A 14,517-nucleotide genomic window follows, 5' to 3' on the forward strand; every position below is an offset into this window, starting at 1 on the left:
GAAACTTTAAGGTAGGGGAGCTTTTCCCAACCTTAATTCAGTGTGAAGTCAAAGCACAGGTTGATAATCATGACAAAAGCATGTCCTTTAGTGCTGTAAGCCTCTCATCACTAATCACTAATCACCAGTGCACCGGTCTATAGTCATTGATCACTCTAAAACAGGAAACAAGGTTGTTACTCTCACAGTAGGGTCTGTTCTCCGTAATTTGAGGCATGATCTAGAAGCAAGTTTATATTTTCCATTCTCTACATTTTCCTGCAAAGTACTACACTTTTTTGCCAGGTCTGTGCTCCCACACGTGTGTAATAGTTCTCTTCAACCAAGATACCTAAAATGACAAAGCAGAAACCCATCTTTAAGTCACTTCCAAAATAGTATCTTACCTACTGCGTATCGCTTCACAAAAGCAGCAGTGTAGAAGCTTTGAATGTGCTGTAAGACAATGATGCTCTTTAACAGGAGTTATGCTTTCAGGACCACTCTGATCACAGCTCTTGGCTAAATTCTTTCCCTGCCTATTGTATGAAATTTGGATTATTGTCTCAATTTTCTGAACCATTTCAGCTAGTTCCACTGATGAATATCACCTAAGTGCTTACTCTGATAGATACCTCTTGATTTCCGTGAAATATCTGGTGGAGAATCAACAATTTTAGTATTTTAACATCACCTACAGATGAAGGCAACATCTCTTCCCATGCCTTGACCCACCCAATTTATAAAGTAGAATCTGTCCCATAAACTTGTCTGTCAAAACACAGAAATCACAGAATAGATAACATTGGAAGGGATCACATTGGGTCATCTGACCCAACCTCCCTGCTCAACTTAGAGCATGCTGCACAGGATTGCACCCAGACAGCTCTTGAATATCTCTCATGAGTGAGACTACACAACCTCTCTGAACAGCCTGTTAAATGTTCCATCTCTCGCACAGTAAAGTTCATCCTCATATTCAGCTGGAACTTGTGCATCAGTCTTCTCATTGGTCTTTGTCCTATTGTTTGGCACCACTGGGAGGAGGCTGGTTCATCCTCTTGACATCCTCCCTTCAGATACTCATAAACATTGATGAGATCCTCTCAGCTCTCTTCTCAAGGTTGAAAAGCCCCATATCCATCAGCCTTTCCTGACTAAGAGATGCTCCAGCCCGTTAATCCTCTTTGTTGCCCTCTTCTGGACCTGCTTCAGGAGTTCTGTCTTTCTTGTACTGAGGACTGCAGGATTAGACAGCATTCCAGATGAGGCCTCACCAGGGCTGAGTAGAGGGGCAGGATCACCTCCCCTTAACCTGCTGGCACTGCTCCTCTTAATGCAGCCCAGGATGTCACTGGCCTTGGCCACCAGGGCACTGCTGGCTCATGGAGGGCTTGCTGTCCAGCAGGATCCCAGCTCCTCCTCTGCAGAGCTGCTTCCCAGCCGGTCACCCCCAGCCTGTGCTGGTGCCTGGGGCTGCTCCTCCTCAGGTGCAGGACCCTGCTTTTGCCCTTGCTGAATTTCAGAAGGTTCCTCTCTGCCCATCTCTCCAGGCTGTTGAGGTCCTTCTGAAGGGCTGCAGAGCCCTCTGGGGTATGGGCCACTCCTCCCAGCTTTGTGTTGTCAGTGAAATTGCTGAGCAGGCCTCTGCCCCTTCACCCAAGTCGTTGATGGGTAAATTAAACAAGACTGGGCCCACTATTGAACCCTGGGGGACACCACTGGGGACAGGCCTCCAACTAGAGCCTGTGCCACTGATTATGATCTCTGGGATTTGCTGTTTAGCCAGTTCTCAGTCCACCTCCATGTCCACTCATCCAGTCCACTCCCCCCGAGCTTGCCTATAAGCACATTTTAAGAGGCAGCGCTGGAAGCCTTGCTGAAGACAACATCCACTGTTCTCCCCTCATCCATCCAACAGGTAGCTGTTTCTTCACAGCAGGTAATCAGGTTGGTCAAGTATTTACCTTTAGTGAATCCATGCTGACTACTCCTGATCACCTTCTTGTCCTCTCTGTGAATAAAGATGGCGACCAGAATTCATTATTGCATCACCTTTCCAGGAATTGAGGTGAGGCTGAGTAGTCAGTAGTTCCCTCTGGGTCTACCCTTCTTGCCCTTTTTGAAGGCCATTTAAGCTGGACTAGCACTGGAAATGCTAACTCATTAAAATAATTGCAGCTTGCTAGATTTTTTTTTCTGCCTTCAATTGATAATTGCAATAGTGCTACTAGCTACCTTGCTGTCAGTTATTGCCCGTGGTAACTCAAAAGAAATGGTTCCTCCTTGTTTTTCAATAATTCACTAAGAGTAATTTTACACAGATTTTACTGCAGTGTTATAAATGCCATGGTGGAGTTCAGATCTTTTTTCATGATTAAATCCTAGTGATGCAAGCAGTTTTTCCCAGCCACAAGAACCTGGAAGTCAGCTCCACTGGCACCCAGGCTCAGGCAGTCAACTCAGTCACAGCTCAGAGTCAGTACAACTCAGCATTTAAGATCTTGCTCATGGTCAGCAGAGAACAAGCCTCAGCAAAGTTATTTCTGAGAAATACACAAGATAAAATGCCATTTTTAACTGACTTATTAAAAGTCTTCCACAGACTGAAAGTACATGCAAATTACAATCTCAAATATGCATTTCAGGTGTGGCAAGTAGATTTTCTTGCAGTGGCACTAAATTCAGCACCAAAAGAGCTGCCTGCCTTGTCTCCTGACCTACTTTACAGAGACCAGTCTCTCAACTCAGAGCAGGAGCAGACTGGCTCATGTGACAGCCAGACCATCTGTTTAAGATACAAGAGTACACCACAGTGCTAGAAGACATCAGGACAACAGTTTGCACATTAGTCCAGGAATTGAGGTCTCACAGATAGGCACGTCAATAGCAAACCTTCATTCTTTTATTCTCTGCCCCTCCCAACTTTAATTACAGGGACATGCTGCCTGAGTAACTGATAGTAGGAGGAGGTCCCCATACAACTATAATAAGAGAACTTCGTTATCGAAGTGTTTATGCCTTTCTATCCATGAATGAGCTCAGAAAGCATTCAGCTACTTGGGTAAGCTTAAGTCACTCCAGCACAGGCAGCCCTGAGGGTTCCTTCTGACCATCAAGCATAACTTTTTCCACCATGGCTGACAAGTTACTGCCAAGACTCATCCTTCTGAAAACTGTCTGAAGAACCGATGTACACTCTGAATATCTTTTTTTAATTCCCTGTCTCATTATGTATGAAACAATCTTGTTGAAAAGATGAAGAAAGCTGTGCAACACTGAATTCAACCTCAAAGTATACACGCCTCCCTCCATTAAGTTGAAGTAAGAACCACAAAGTAATAATACTGTTATACAGTGGAAACTATGTTTAGCTTTACCAGGAGAGATTGAAAAAGTAATGGTACTAAGATAGTTATGCTGATGCAAGTGTTTGTTCCAACTTGCTAGCTATCCTTCATCTTGCTCAAAATAGAAGTGAACTGCCAATTCAATAAACTCACTGTAGTTCTGTTTCACAGAGACTGCTGAGTTTCACAAGAGTACTAGAGCATCTATGGTGTTAGATACCAGGAAAGTACCATTTTCCATTTCTACAAGTGAAGGCAATTTGTAGTGAAGCACCAGCGTGCTTATAGTTTGCTTCTATACCATCAAACCTCAGAGTGGCTATGAGGAAAAAAAAGACAAGCACACCTTTCCAGTAGTTTACTGTGGTATTACAAGTTTGAGAGATAAAATAGCTACAGAAAGTAACTCTAGTTACCATTATAATGAAAAACAGGAAACTGAATTCAGCCAGCAACTTGACTGTGGATAGAACGCTGATGACATGCTGAAAGCCATGCTAGGTTTAAGTAAGATCTTTTAATAAGAAGACTAGAAAAGAACTGTCTGACATGCACACACAAAAGGCAACAGAAGAGACAGTAGTTTCTTTAAGCAAGATGACAACCAAGCCCAGCCTCTGAGAGCTGATGGCCTACTTAGGAAGCATGTGGCAGACAACTGCCTGCACTTAGAAGCTTTCTAGCCTAAGAAGCATGGTTCACTCCTGTCTTCAAAAAGGATACAGGGAAATGCAGAACAGTCAGCTTCACTTCAATCCCTGGAAAAGGGTCAAGCAAATATCAGAAGCCACTTCTAAACACACAAAGCACATGGTGATGGGAAGTCAGCAAGGACTTAATGGAATTCATGCTTAATCAACTCAATGCCTACCTGCTATGAAGATATCACTGGCAAGAGAGGAGCTTTAACACAATTAATTTCAACTTTAAAGAGGCCTTTCAAAAAAATCTCTCATAACACAATCCTAGGCAATCTGATGTGGAACAAAATGGATAGCAAAACAGACTGAAAACTGGCTGAACTGCCGAGTTCAAAGCATTGTGATCCCACAATGGTGTACATCAGCAGAATGTATTAGGGCCACTGCTGTTTTAACACCTTCATTAAGGACCTAAATGATGGAACAGGGTACATCCTCAGGAAGTGTACTGAGTGTACACAACTGTACAGAATGCTTGATCAGATGCTGTTATTCAGGAAGACCTCAACAGGCTAGAGAAATGGGCTGTGGGATACCTCAAAAAATTCAATATGAGGATGCAAAGCCCTGCACCTGCCAAGAGCAAGCCCATGCAGCAGTGTGTGCTGGAGGCCGATTGATTGAAAAGCAGTTTGGCATAGGGAAAGAAAAAAAAACCTACAGACTGATGGAAAAGTTGACCAAGAGCCAACAACATGCCTCAAGGCAAAGAAGGCAAACAGCTTTAAGATAATAATACTCAGGGAATCTTATCAATGAGGATAAATATTTGATTGAAGGGTGTACAGAAGGAAGTGACAGACTCTTTTTAGTGAAAATTTAAATACTGGAAGTTTCACTTAAACATGAGAAAGATGTTTTATTTTATGGGTCACTGGATGCAGAAACAGGATGCCCAGAGAGCTGTTCAAAAAACAACTTCACAGCATCCTGGGCAGCCTTGTCTATCTGAGCCAACAGGTTGGACAAGACAATATGCAGAAGTGCCTTCTAGCTTCAACTTCCCCGTGACTGTCATTTTTGCATCCCGTAGGTAGGAACAGAGATCAACTCATCCATACTGGCATTGTTTCCCAAGTTCACCAACATCAGTTTGACTTTCTGCAGTCTTCAGTTTCTCCCACAAGTGAGATTTTTACTCACAGCTTCCTTTAAGAACAATATATGGTGCCGGTCTAAGTTCTCATCTAGTCAGAGAAGAAAGAAGTTTGTAGAAGCTCAGGCACATCTATTTTAAGTTTTCAGCTTATACTGCAAACTGGTTTCATCTGTGGGAGGATAAAGTTAAGAGCAATAATTATAAAATAGCAACCAAGGAGGCTGGAAGTAGAACTTCAGAATCTCAGTGTATTTTTTGGAGTTGGAGAAGTGCCAGGCTTCCTTTCAGAGTAAGTGCTATGTAACAGCACTCCAGCAAACACCAAGTATTTATATTTGATCAGGTGCTAATAAGAAGTCTGTGAATTCATCAGGGTGGTAACTTGGAAGCAGAGGAGCATGCAAACAATAGTTTTCAGTTAGTAACCAGAAGTTTGCAGTAGGAGTTTTAAAGTCCATCTCCATGAACTAGCAAATTCAAGACAGGCAATCATTGCAAGCCTGGTATTCCACAGGTATGATATCCTGATATTCTGCTCTGGTATCTGTTTGCTATACTACCTGTAAAATAACCTTGAACCTCCCATCAGCTGTATAGAGTTAACAGAGGCAAACACAAAGTATGCAGAGTTTCCAAGAAAAGCTGAGAAAGTTACAAGTAGCTGGCCACAAGTACAATAAGAGAAGTCAGAAATGTCTGAGAAAGGGTAAGGGAGTCTGAGTCCTAGGACAGGTGGGATATTAAAGCTTTTGGAGTCCTCACCAAGAAACCAGTGATGTGAATCAATCACAGTAAAATACTCTTTTCAGATAGCTGCCTGTCTCAAGGCAGACCATAGCAAGAATAGCCAACATCACCATGCTGGGAAGACACTCTTAGATGATACAAGTCTAGAGGGACCACAGCTAGATGACAGCGGAACTAAGCCATACAGAACACTTCCTTTCTAACTCTGCACAGCCTAGCACTTCCAAATCTTAGCAGCAGCCTACTAAATCTGCACAGCCTTAGGAGGGCTGAATCCAAGTCTTCACACAGCAAAATATCATCTTCTTCTCACCTCCGCTATAAACTCAGTAACCAATTAATGCTGTCTTTTCTCCTCATTGTCAAGGCATTCGTCCTGGTGCACAAAGCAGATTTGCTATCTAAAGTGATAAACTGGTGCACCGGAGTCAAGGAGTCATGTGCCAGCAGAACTTCCTTCTATTTTAAAAAGAAAAGGCAGAGAGAAATCTGGACACTTCCCCATTTGTCTTACCCTCCTCAGCAGTGGATCTGCTCTGAAAACAAGATCTCAACTAGCTTGTATGGGTCCCAAAAGCTAAACCAGCAATGCCTCAGTTTTACAACTAACTCTACAACTAACCCTGCCATGCAACTTAGGGAATTTCTTTCTTCTGCATGTTACTCCTCTCACCTGATGTTAAAAATAGCTCAACCAAATAAAAGGAAAAAAACTCAAAACATGACAAACATGGTAGCACTCAGGTTCAGCTTTAGTTGTCTCCTCATCTGAAAGCTAGCAAGGGTGAAGGGAGAATAAAGTCAAAAACACTCATGGTGGTCAGGCATCAAGACAATTTTTTACAAAATTAGACTTCAGGGGAACAGAAAGATCTTTACAGAAACCTACGGCCAATATACAAATGCTTTAGAAACAAGAATCTACAACACAAGTGTTTCATGTTTCCTGCAGCATGACTGTGAAAGCCAAGTACTTACCTAAAATGTCCTTTACATCTAAAAGATAAGATGCTGTCAAAAATCAAGGTATCCTGGTTCCTAAAACAATTGTCCACTACTTTAGATAACAGAAGTTCTGCAACACTCTCCTAAGATTTAGAAAACTCGAGACTAGACTTAGATGGCCTCAGTAAACAGCATGAAATATTTTCATTCCCTTTCCAATGACCTACTGCTCTAGTAGCATCAACCACTGTTCTTGAAAAGCAACCTAAGGTTCATGAGACTTTAAAGTTACACAGAATTTGAAGTACTACTTTATTCCCATAGTTGAATTAAAATCCAAAAGGAGACACACAGGCAGGTGTTCCTGTCCCCCAGGTTTCTCTGACCCAGGATAAAGTGGTGTTCTTACTCAATGGATTAAAAAAAAAGGTAAGAAAAGCATGCTTTAAAGAATACAAAGCAGTGATGGCAGAGGTTTAGCCACTTCTATGTTATACATCAGTGGAAATAAAAATTGAAGCACTTTATGAGCAGAAAACCTCCCTTTTACTTCTGAACTTTCTCCACTCAGAGGATTTCAGTTCTAGGTACTTGTAGCTTGCAGCAGATTTCAGGAAGTATTTGCTCAGAGAAAACACAAGGAACCCAGAAAAAGCAAATTACCCACTTCATGGTGATGGACTAGCTATTGTCACTAGCCCTCTTCCCAAAGGGATATCCTAGTCTGCCTATGGACAGCTGTCCTTATAGAATCTGACGCAAAGACACTTTGAAGCATGAGACTTGGACCAAAATTTCTGCAGAACCAATCTCCACCAGACTCTCCCAAAAGGCCAGAGAGGAGATTAGAACAGCTCCTACTCAAGAATCAATAAATAACAAATGCAGAGCTTTAAGCCTAACTCAGACTTGAATGCTGACCTCCCTCTGTTACTCAGCTACTGAAGTTACTCAGCACTACTAGTTGATTAGTGAGCCAGTATCTTGAAAGATCAATAATCTACAGTCAAAGAATAAGATTTTTAAGATTAACACTGGAAGTGTTCAAGGCCAGAACAGACAGAGCTCTGAGCAATCTGGTCTAGTGAGAGATGTCCCTGTCCACAGCATGAAGCTTTTGAGCTCCATCTTTGAGCTCCCTTCCAACCCAAACCATTCCATCATTCTGACACTGAGACATACAAACCACCCAAAGAGTGGTTTTTCCTGTTTATCTCCACTTACCATACTCCCTCTGTAGACTACTCAGTGCAAGCATTGCCTTAAAGCTAGGAATACTTGTTTATTGAATTCTTTTTCTGAGGTAGGAAAGAGGTTACCACATTTCTCTTCTTGCCAGTGTGTGAAATATTATGCTGAAGAAGGGACATCCCATACACAGCAGAGCTGTTGATCTCCTTCCATCAAGAGGGTAAGACATATTCCCTTTTCTGCTAATTCAGCTAGAAGGGAAAAAAAAATTACATTCTCTTCCTACTGGATATCCTTTTATTCTGCAAGGATCATAGCCTAGTGCCATTTCCAGGTCAAGCACAGAACTGCTCTCAAGTCTAAACATCACTTACCACAGCCACTTTTGCTCTGCCTTTTAGAGTACTTCTACACTGCAAAGTGCCTAGAACAGAATGGTACTACATAAAGGGTACAGGAAGGTGGATTTAATTTCTATTGCTTATGGAAAAACTGGGCAAGAACTTTTCTACTTAGCTGACCACAGCCCGAAGCTACAGTTATTTCTGTTACCAGGCTGTCAGGAATACTGATACACTTCTCAAAATCTCAAAGCAGTAAAGCAGAGAGAAGCTTGCTTGCACTCCAAAAGCAACGAAGTTCTCCAATACAATTGAGTGAAGACATTATAGGGTATGAGATACTCCTCAGAACAATGCCTCTCACCAGCTATACAGCAGCATGGACAAACCGTGCTAACAGCTGCAGCTCCTCAGCTGCAAGATTTGTGAAGGCAGATGCCAATTTCTGTTGCTAAAGGTTTGCCAGACAACTACCTAGTTACATGATTAAACCATCTATCGGACAAAAACATCCACAATTTCTACCCCTGACTTAGTTACATATACTTTTCTCAGCAGGTGATCAACTGACTAATTTGTTAGATGAAAGCCTAAACTCCTGAAGAGCAGGTAAGCCTTGATTCTCATTAGAGCAACAGTGGGCAAATGTTCAGAACAGGACTCCTTACATGGGCAGGAAGAAGTGCTGAATCCCTACATCACAGTTGCACACAACAAATGGTGAAATATGGAAGAGGCCAAGCTACCTTGACTCAGTCTCCTGTAGCATGGGAGTGTATTGGGCCAGACACTGCTGACAACCTCAAGGCTTTTGGAGCTTAGGGGATCCATCCTACCCAGAAGCAGCTCCATATTCCCCAGGACAATAGCCATAGAAGAAGTTCTTCTTGCCACCAGGAGCTCAGTAACACCTTGTATGTACAAACCAGCTCTGCCAGAACTGCTTTTGAGTCCACATCCTCCCTTGCAGTTCTTCTTCCCAGGAAATCCTACCTTAAAAATTTCTGGAAGACTTATCTGCAGAGATACCAAGTCCTTGCAAGCGTAGCTAATGGATCGCAGTGCAGTACTGCCACTACTGAATTATCACCATGGGGAAGGCACTTCACAGAGTTCACTAGTGTCCTGTGAACATATGCCAGAGCTAGGGAAGGGAAAACTGACACAGATACGCCTGCAGAGCGCCCTGTCTGTATTACTGCTGGGAAGAAGTGAGCAGGAGTTCAGCCTGGAAAGGACAAGCTGATGTTAAGGGGACACAATGCCAACTCCAAGGCTTCCCCATGAGGGCTACAAGGAGACAGGAGAGGAGCTGCAGCAATGCCTGAAAAATTCACGCCTATCTGTAGACGGTATGAGCCACAGCAGATACAGTAAATAAAATACTGCTTCTCACAACCCTTCTGTGACAGCGCGGCTACCAGTGTCCCTCGCAGAAAGGGACACGATGCCTTCTCCTCCACAGAGCCTATCTGGGCTCTTGCAATGGATGTCAGCAGCGCCTAGGGCTTCACCTCCCCACGGAGAGACGAAGCCGGGAAAAGGGATGTGTCAGGGAAACACACACACACACAGTCTTTCTCCCCGCTCTCCTTCAACACCAGAGGTCCCCTCAAATGCCGCGTCCCCTCCCCCCGGGCCATACCTTGTCGGCGATGCTGCGGGGCAGGAGCAGGTCGGGGCTGGGGGTGAGCGCCGGCCCCATCTCCTCGCTGCTGGACGTGGCCAGGGGATGAGGCATCTCCCGCAGCGACTTGGGCCCGGAGGACGGGAGGGGCTTTGGGGCGCTCGCCGCGCCGCCCGACATCGCGCCGGGGCCGGGCAGCGACCGAGGCAAGGAGGGAGGGAGCAGAGGCCGCGCCGCCTCGGCGAGAAGCTGCGGGGCCGCGGCCGGAGCCTGCCCGCCACCGCCGCGATACGAGGAGGCGCAGGAGGCGGCGGCTGCGGCGACGACGGAGGAGGAGGAGCGAGCGCAGCATCCGCCTGCGCCACCGCCCGCCCCTTTCCAAAGCGACATCCGCGCCACCTGCCGCCCCGCCCCGCCCGGCCCGGCCCGGCGGCGGCGACAGAGATACCCCCCACGGCAGCCAGAGGCGCCCGGGGCAAGCATCAGCACTCGAGGGGCCCCGGGTGGACCGGGGGAAGCAGCGGAGCTGGCGGAGCCCCGGGCGGGCCGGGCCGAGCCCGGGGAGGCACCCCGCCACCGAGCGGCCCCGACAGTGAGTCCGGACTGCGGCGGTGTGGGCGCACGCTGCCGAACGGCGGGTTAAGTGCCAGAAAAGCAGTCCAGCTCCTCGATTTTTTCAGGCTCGCCGACCTCAAACTACGCTCACGTTGGAAGGGGAATTTGTAAACGGGCAGGTTGCGGTGCAGGACCGATCCCAGCCGGGCTCAGGAGGGACAAGGCCCGGCCTCCGGGACTCCCTCACGGTAGGAGTGCACCGCAGGCAGATACACTGGGAGATGTCTTGCACGCAAGGCCTGCATAGAAACATCCTTTCACTGATGCTATATGCCTACTTTTGCCGCAGAGATCTCACGTTTAGAGATCTTGCATGGAATGTTTCATCGTGTTGAAATGAGCTGAATGATATATCAGAACTTCTAGAAGTGATCCATGCAAATCTGTCTAACAGCATGGATCCCTTACAAAAATTCAGTGATCTATCCACATTTAACACCGTGAAAAAAGTGTTCATGACGTCAGAATAACCAATAAATAGGAGAAAAATCATAGTCTGGTCTAAGATGCTTCCTGAGCAGGTAAAGCAGCTAAATCTGGCAGATAAATTACTTTTTTTTCCAAATAATTTGCTCAAATATAATTAGACATGATAGAATAACATGACACTGGGGAAAGTGATGTATGACTATAAGACTATCACAGTCCCTTCCAGCTACAGGTCGGTATGTGACCAGATAAGATTCGGATTCTGTAAACATTCCACTTGTGTTTAAATTTTCCTGGGGAGTAAAGACTATTGAAATCAAATGGGCAGCACTAATACCTAAAGCTAAGGTACCAAGTTGTACAGGTGTCACTGCCAGGTGCCACACAGCAGGACAAGCATGAGAGCACAACACTGTGGATTGTCATTACAAAAATAAATGCTGTGTATCACAGGGAAAAAAATATGGGGGAAAAGATAAATCCTTAATATAAATCTTACATAATGTTTGAACTCCAGCAGAGATCCAAAGTCCAAAGCAAGTCCCAGGCCCTAGTGAGAAAGTGGCTATGAAATAGTCCTTCTTCATTACACTTCAGAAACAACAGCCTATTTATCTGTCAGGAAAAGGAAGTAATACACATTAGTCAGCTTAAATACATGCATCCCAACTTTCTTTTAGACTATCCAAATCTTAAGTGGAAACTATTGTGATAAAGCAGCAGGCAGGTTCGTGTATCTGCCACACTGCTCAGGAATTGGTTGCCTTCCGTTTTGTGACAGTCTGTATCTCAGAGGTTTATGACTTAATGAGAGCTCTTCCTCTCTTTTCCCTTACGCATCCTCACCCAGCTGTGTTTCCAGCTCAGTCCTTTTCCAAAGGAAGCCTGTCAGGGACACCAACACCTTCTTAGACTTGGAAACCTGGGTTATCCAAGAATCCTAGTTCCACAGAATCCTAGTTCTGTGCAAGTACAAATTACCTTCTACTTGTTAAACTTTGGCTTATTGTTAGACCTTATCAGAATTCCTGTGTTCAATTGTGGGACTTTTATACAAGATGCTGTCAAACTGGACAAAGTTTAGAGGGGAGCACTGAGATGGTTGGTGACCATCTGCAAGCAGCAGGTGCAGGGTAAGGCTTTTTGAGCCTGGAGCAGATAGCTTCAAGGGCAGTTAATTGCAACCTCCAGTATCCCAGAGAGAAGGGGTGGAAAAGATGGAAGTGGGCTTACCACAGCAGACCACAGCAGGAGGTCAACAGACAAAAGACGTCAACTGAAACAGGAAATTCCTGATGGATGTTAGAAACATTTTTTCCCCCTGAAGATAAGTCAAGAGGCAGAGCAGGTTGCAAAGAGAGGTTGTGCAGTCCACCCTTGGAGATTCTCAAGATGATCTGGTGCGATCTCACATCTGACCCTCCTTTAAGCAAGAGATTGGACCAGAGGTCTCCCTACATCCCTTCTGGCCTGAATGATTCAGTGCTGCTACAGTAGTCATTATGTCTGGTTTCTGAGGTTATGTAAGGTGACCTCTCAATTATCCTGATTATCCTGCATACAAGGATGAAGTTCCAAGCTCCAGAGATTCACTTGTCTAGTTTCCTGTAATTGGGCAATATATGCCTCTTTTTTATTAATTACAATTATCTGTATTGCCTGTTTCTCCTATGTCATCCATACTCATTTCAGCTGGCATAGAATACTTAGAAGCATTTTTATATAACTAACTGGATCAGTATATACAAAATGCAGGAATATTTGTGCACCTGTGAATACAAGTAAGCTGAAATCTGGTTAGAAAAATTCAGAAGACATTAGTGGAAGAGCTGTTACCCAGGAAATTTACAAACTTGCTGATTATTATGGTGATATTCCTAAATTCTGGCTACGAAAATTATGTTGAATTTCAGAAGTCCAACAGCGTAGCATGCTGGAAAGTCAAGATGTTGACACTAAGTCAACACTTAAATGCAATTTTTAAAAATGCTTTAAAAAAAAAGCCAAAAAGTGGACAGGGTAAGCAGTCTAACCCTAACTGTCTTAATGACTAATGACAGATGTCTCTTGTCCTCTGACTTTGGTGAGTACCAAATCTGCACAGATTTATACAGAGAGAAATCTAGGTTTAACAGTCGATACATATCTTAGGTAGAAAATACAGTCTGTGATACTGAGAAACGAGAAGACCAAGTTGGATGGCGGTCTGAGTGACCTGGTCTAATGGAAGGTTTCCTGCCTATGACAGAGGGGTTTGAAACTGGATGATTTTTAAGGTCACTTCCAACCCAAACCATTCTATGTTCTATTAGAAGAGTTCAAAAAACATAAATAGATTAAACTTACCTTAAATGTGTAATCTTAAAAATCTGTACAACTGTCTGGTCTTCGCTGTATTCTCTGTAAGTTCATATTACACACTAAGGTGAGCTTTTAGCTTCTTCTTTAGCTATAAGGGAAACCCATTTCTATTTTTTTTTAACATGGAAGATGATTCTATTATGTAGTTGATTTCAAGAACAGGACCTTCAAAAAGAAGATGGAACATTGAATCTGAAATTAGAGATAGGAGCAAATTCTTGTACTTTGATTAGAGCTAGCCACACAATATGACCAGGGGTTGTAAAGAACTCCAATTCTGTTGTGGAAGAAATGAAACAGAAAAGGAAAGGAAAGAAAAAAAATACATGCCATGTATTGCATGTATGTATACATGCTGACTTCTTGTAGTAATTTTTTTCTACACACAAGTAGGAACCTCTAAATGTGTCAGCATGTGGTTATCTGGCTCCAATAGCAGGCACAAGAGGTACTGCCAAAAACTGAGGAAGGAAAGTGTCTGTTTTGCTAATACCAGCAGTGAAATAAATGTCTTAATTCTGCTAGGAAATTATGACTGATTAAAACCATGGTTGTATATCCTTCTTCACTGTGATGGTTTAATTTTACCACCATATTATTTTCCTTGATGTTTTATTGATAATTTTCCTTTTGTTAAACATCGACCAAGCTAAAACTATTCTGCACATGAAACATGCAAGCAGAATAAAATACACAGTGAAAACCAAAATCAGTGGCAGGCTGATAAGAGACTGTTATCCAATGTCCACATCTTAACCCAAGTTAACTTGAAGAAACTGGCATGCTCTCCTAGCAAAATCATAACTATTATGTCTATATCATTTCAGCTCAGATGCATGATGAAACACAGAGGTGTAATATTAACTGGACAAGAAGACAAATGTTCAGTTTGGGGATCAAGAATCTCACCAATTCAAGAAAGATGTCACCAGTTTCACATGTTTTTTCCTGAAAAAAATAGTTCTGTCTGTATCACTGAAAAGTCCTCTAGGCTACCTCTTAGGCTTGTTTACCAGGATGAACAGGGAGAGGAATGACCCACAGATGATGTGCAGGAAAACCTGTTTACAGATTTAAGGATAGCACCTATCTAGCACTGCTGTTCTGATTTGCAGTGCCAGTTAGCCAGTAA

General features: G+C 43.7%; 1 protein-coding gene across 1 annotated transcript in view; it reads right to left on the reverse strand.

The window, feature by feature from the left end:
* SNX30 (sorting nexin family member 30) overlaps positions 1–10,291 on the reverse strand; it is a 52,661-nt gene extending 42,370 nt beyond the window's left edge. Inside the window, exon 1 of the mRNA XM_058827344.1 lies at positions 9,999–10,291. Coding sequence (XP_058683327.1) covers positions 9,999–10,160 — 162 coding nt within the window. The 5' untranslated portion in view covers positions 10,161–10,291. The remainder of the gene's footprint in view (positions 1–9,998) is intronic.
* Positions 10,292–14,517: the final 4,226 nt, after the last annotated feature.

The sequence above is a fragment of the Poecile atricapillus genome, chromosome Z (assembly GCF_030490865.1).
Source record: "Poecile atricapillus isolate bPoeAtr1 chromosome Z, bPoeAtr1.hap1, whole genome shotgun sequence".
Taxonomy (NCBI): domain Eukaryota; kingdom Metazoa; phylum Chordata; class Aves; order Passeriformes; family Paridae; genus Poecile; species Poecile atricapillus.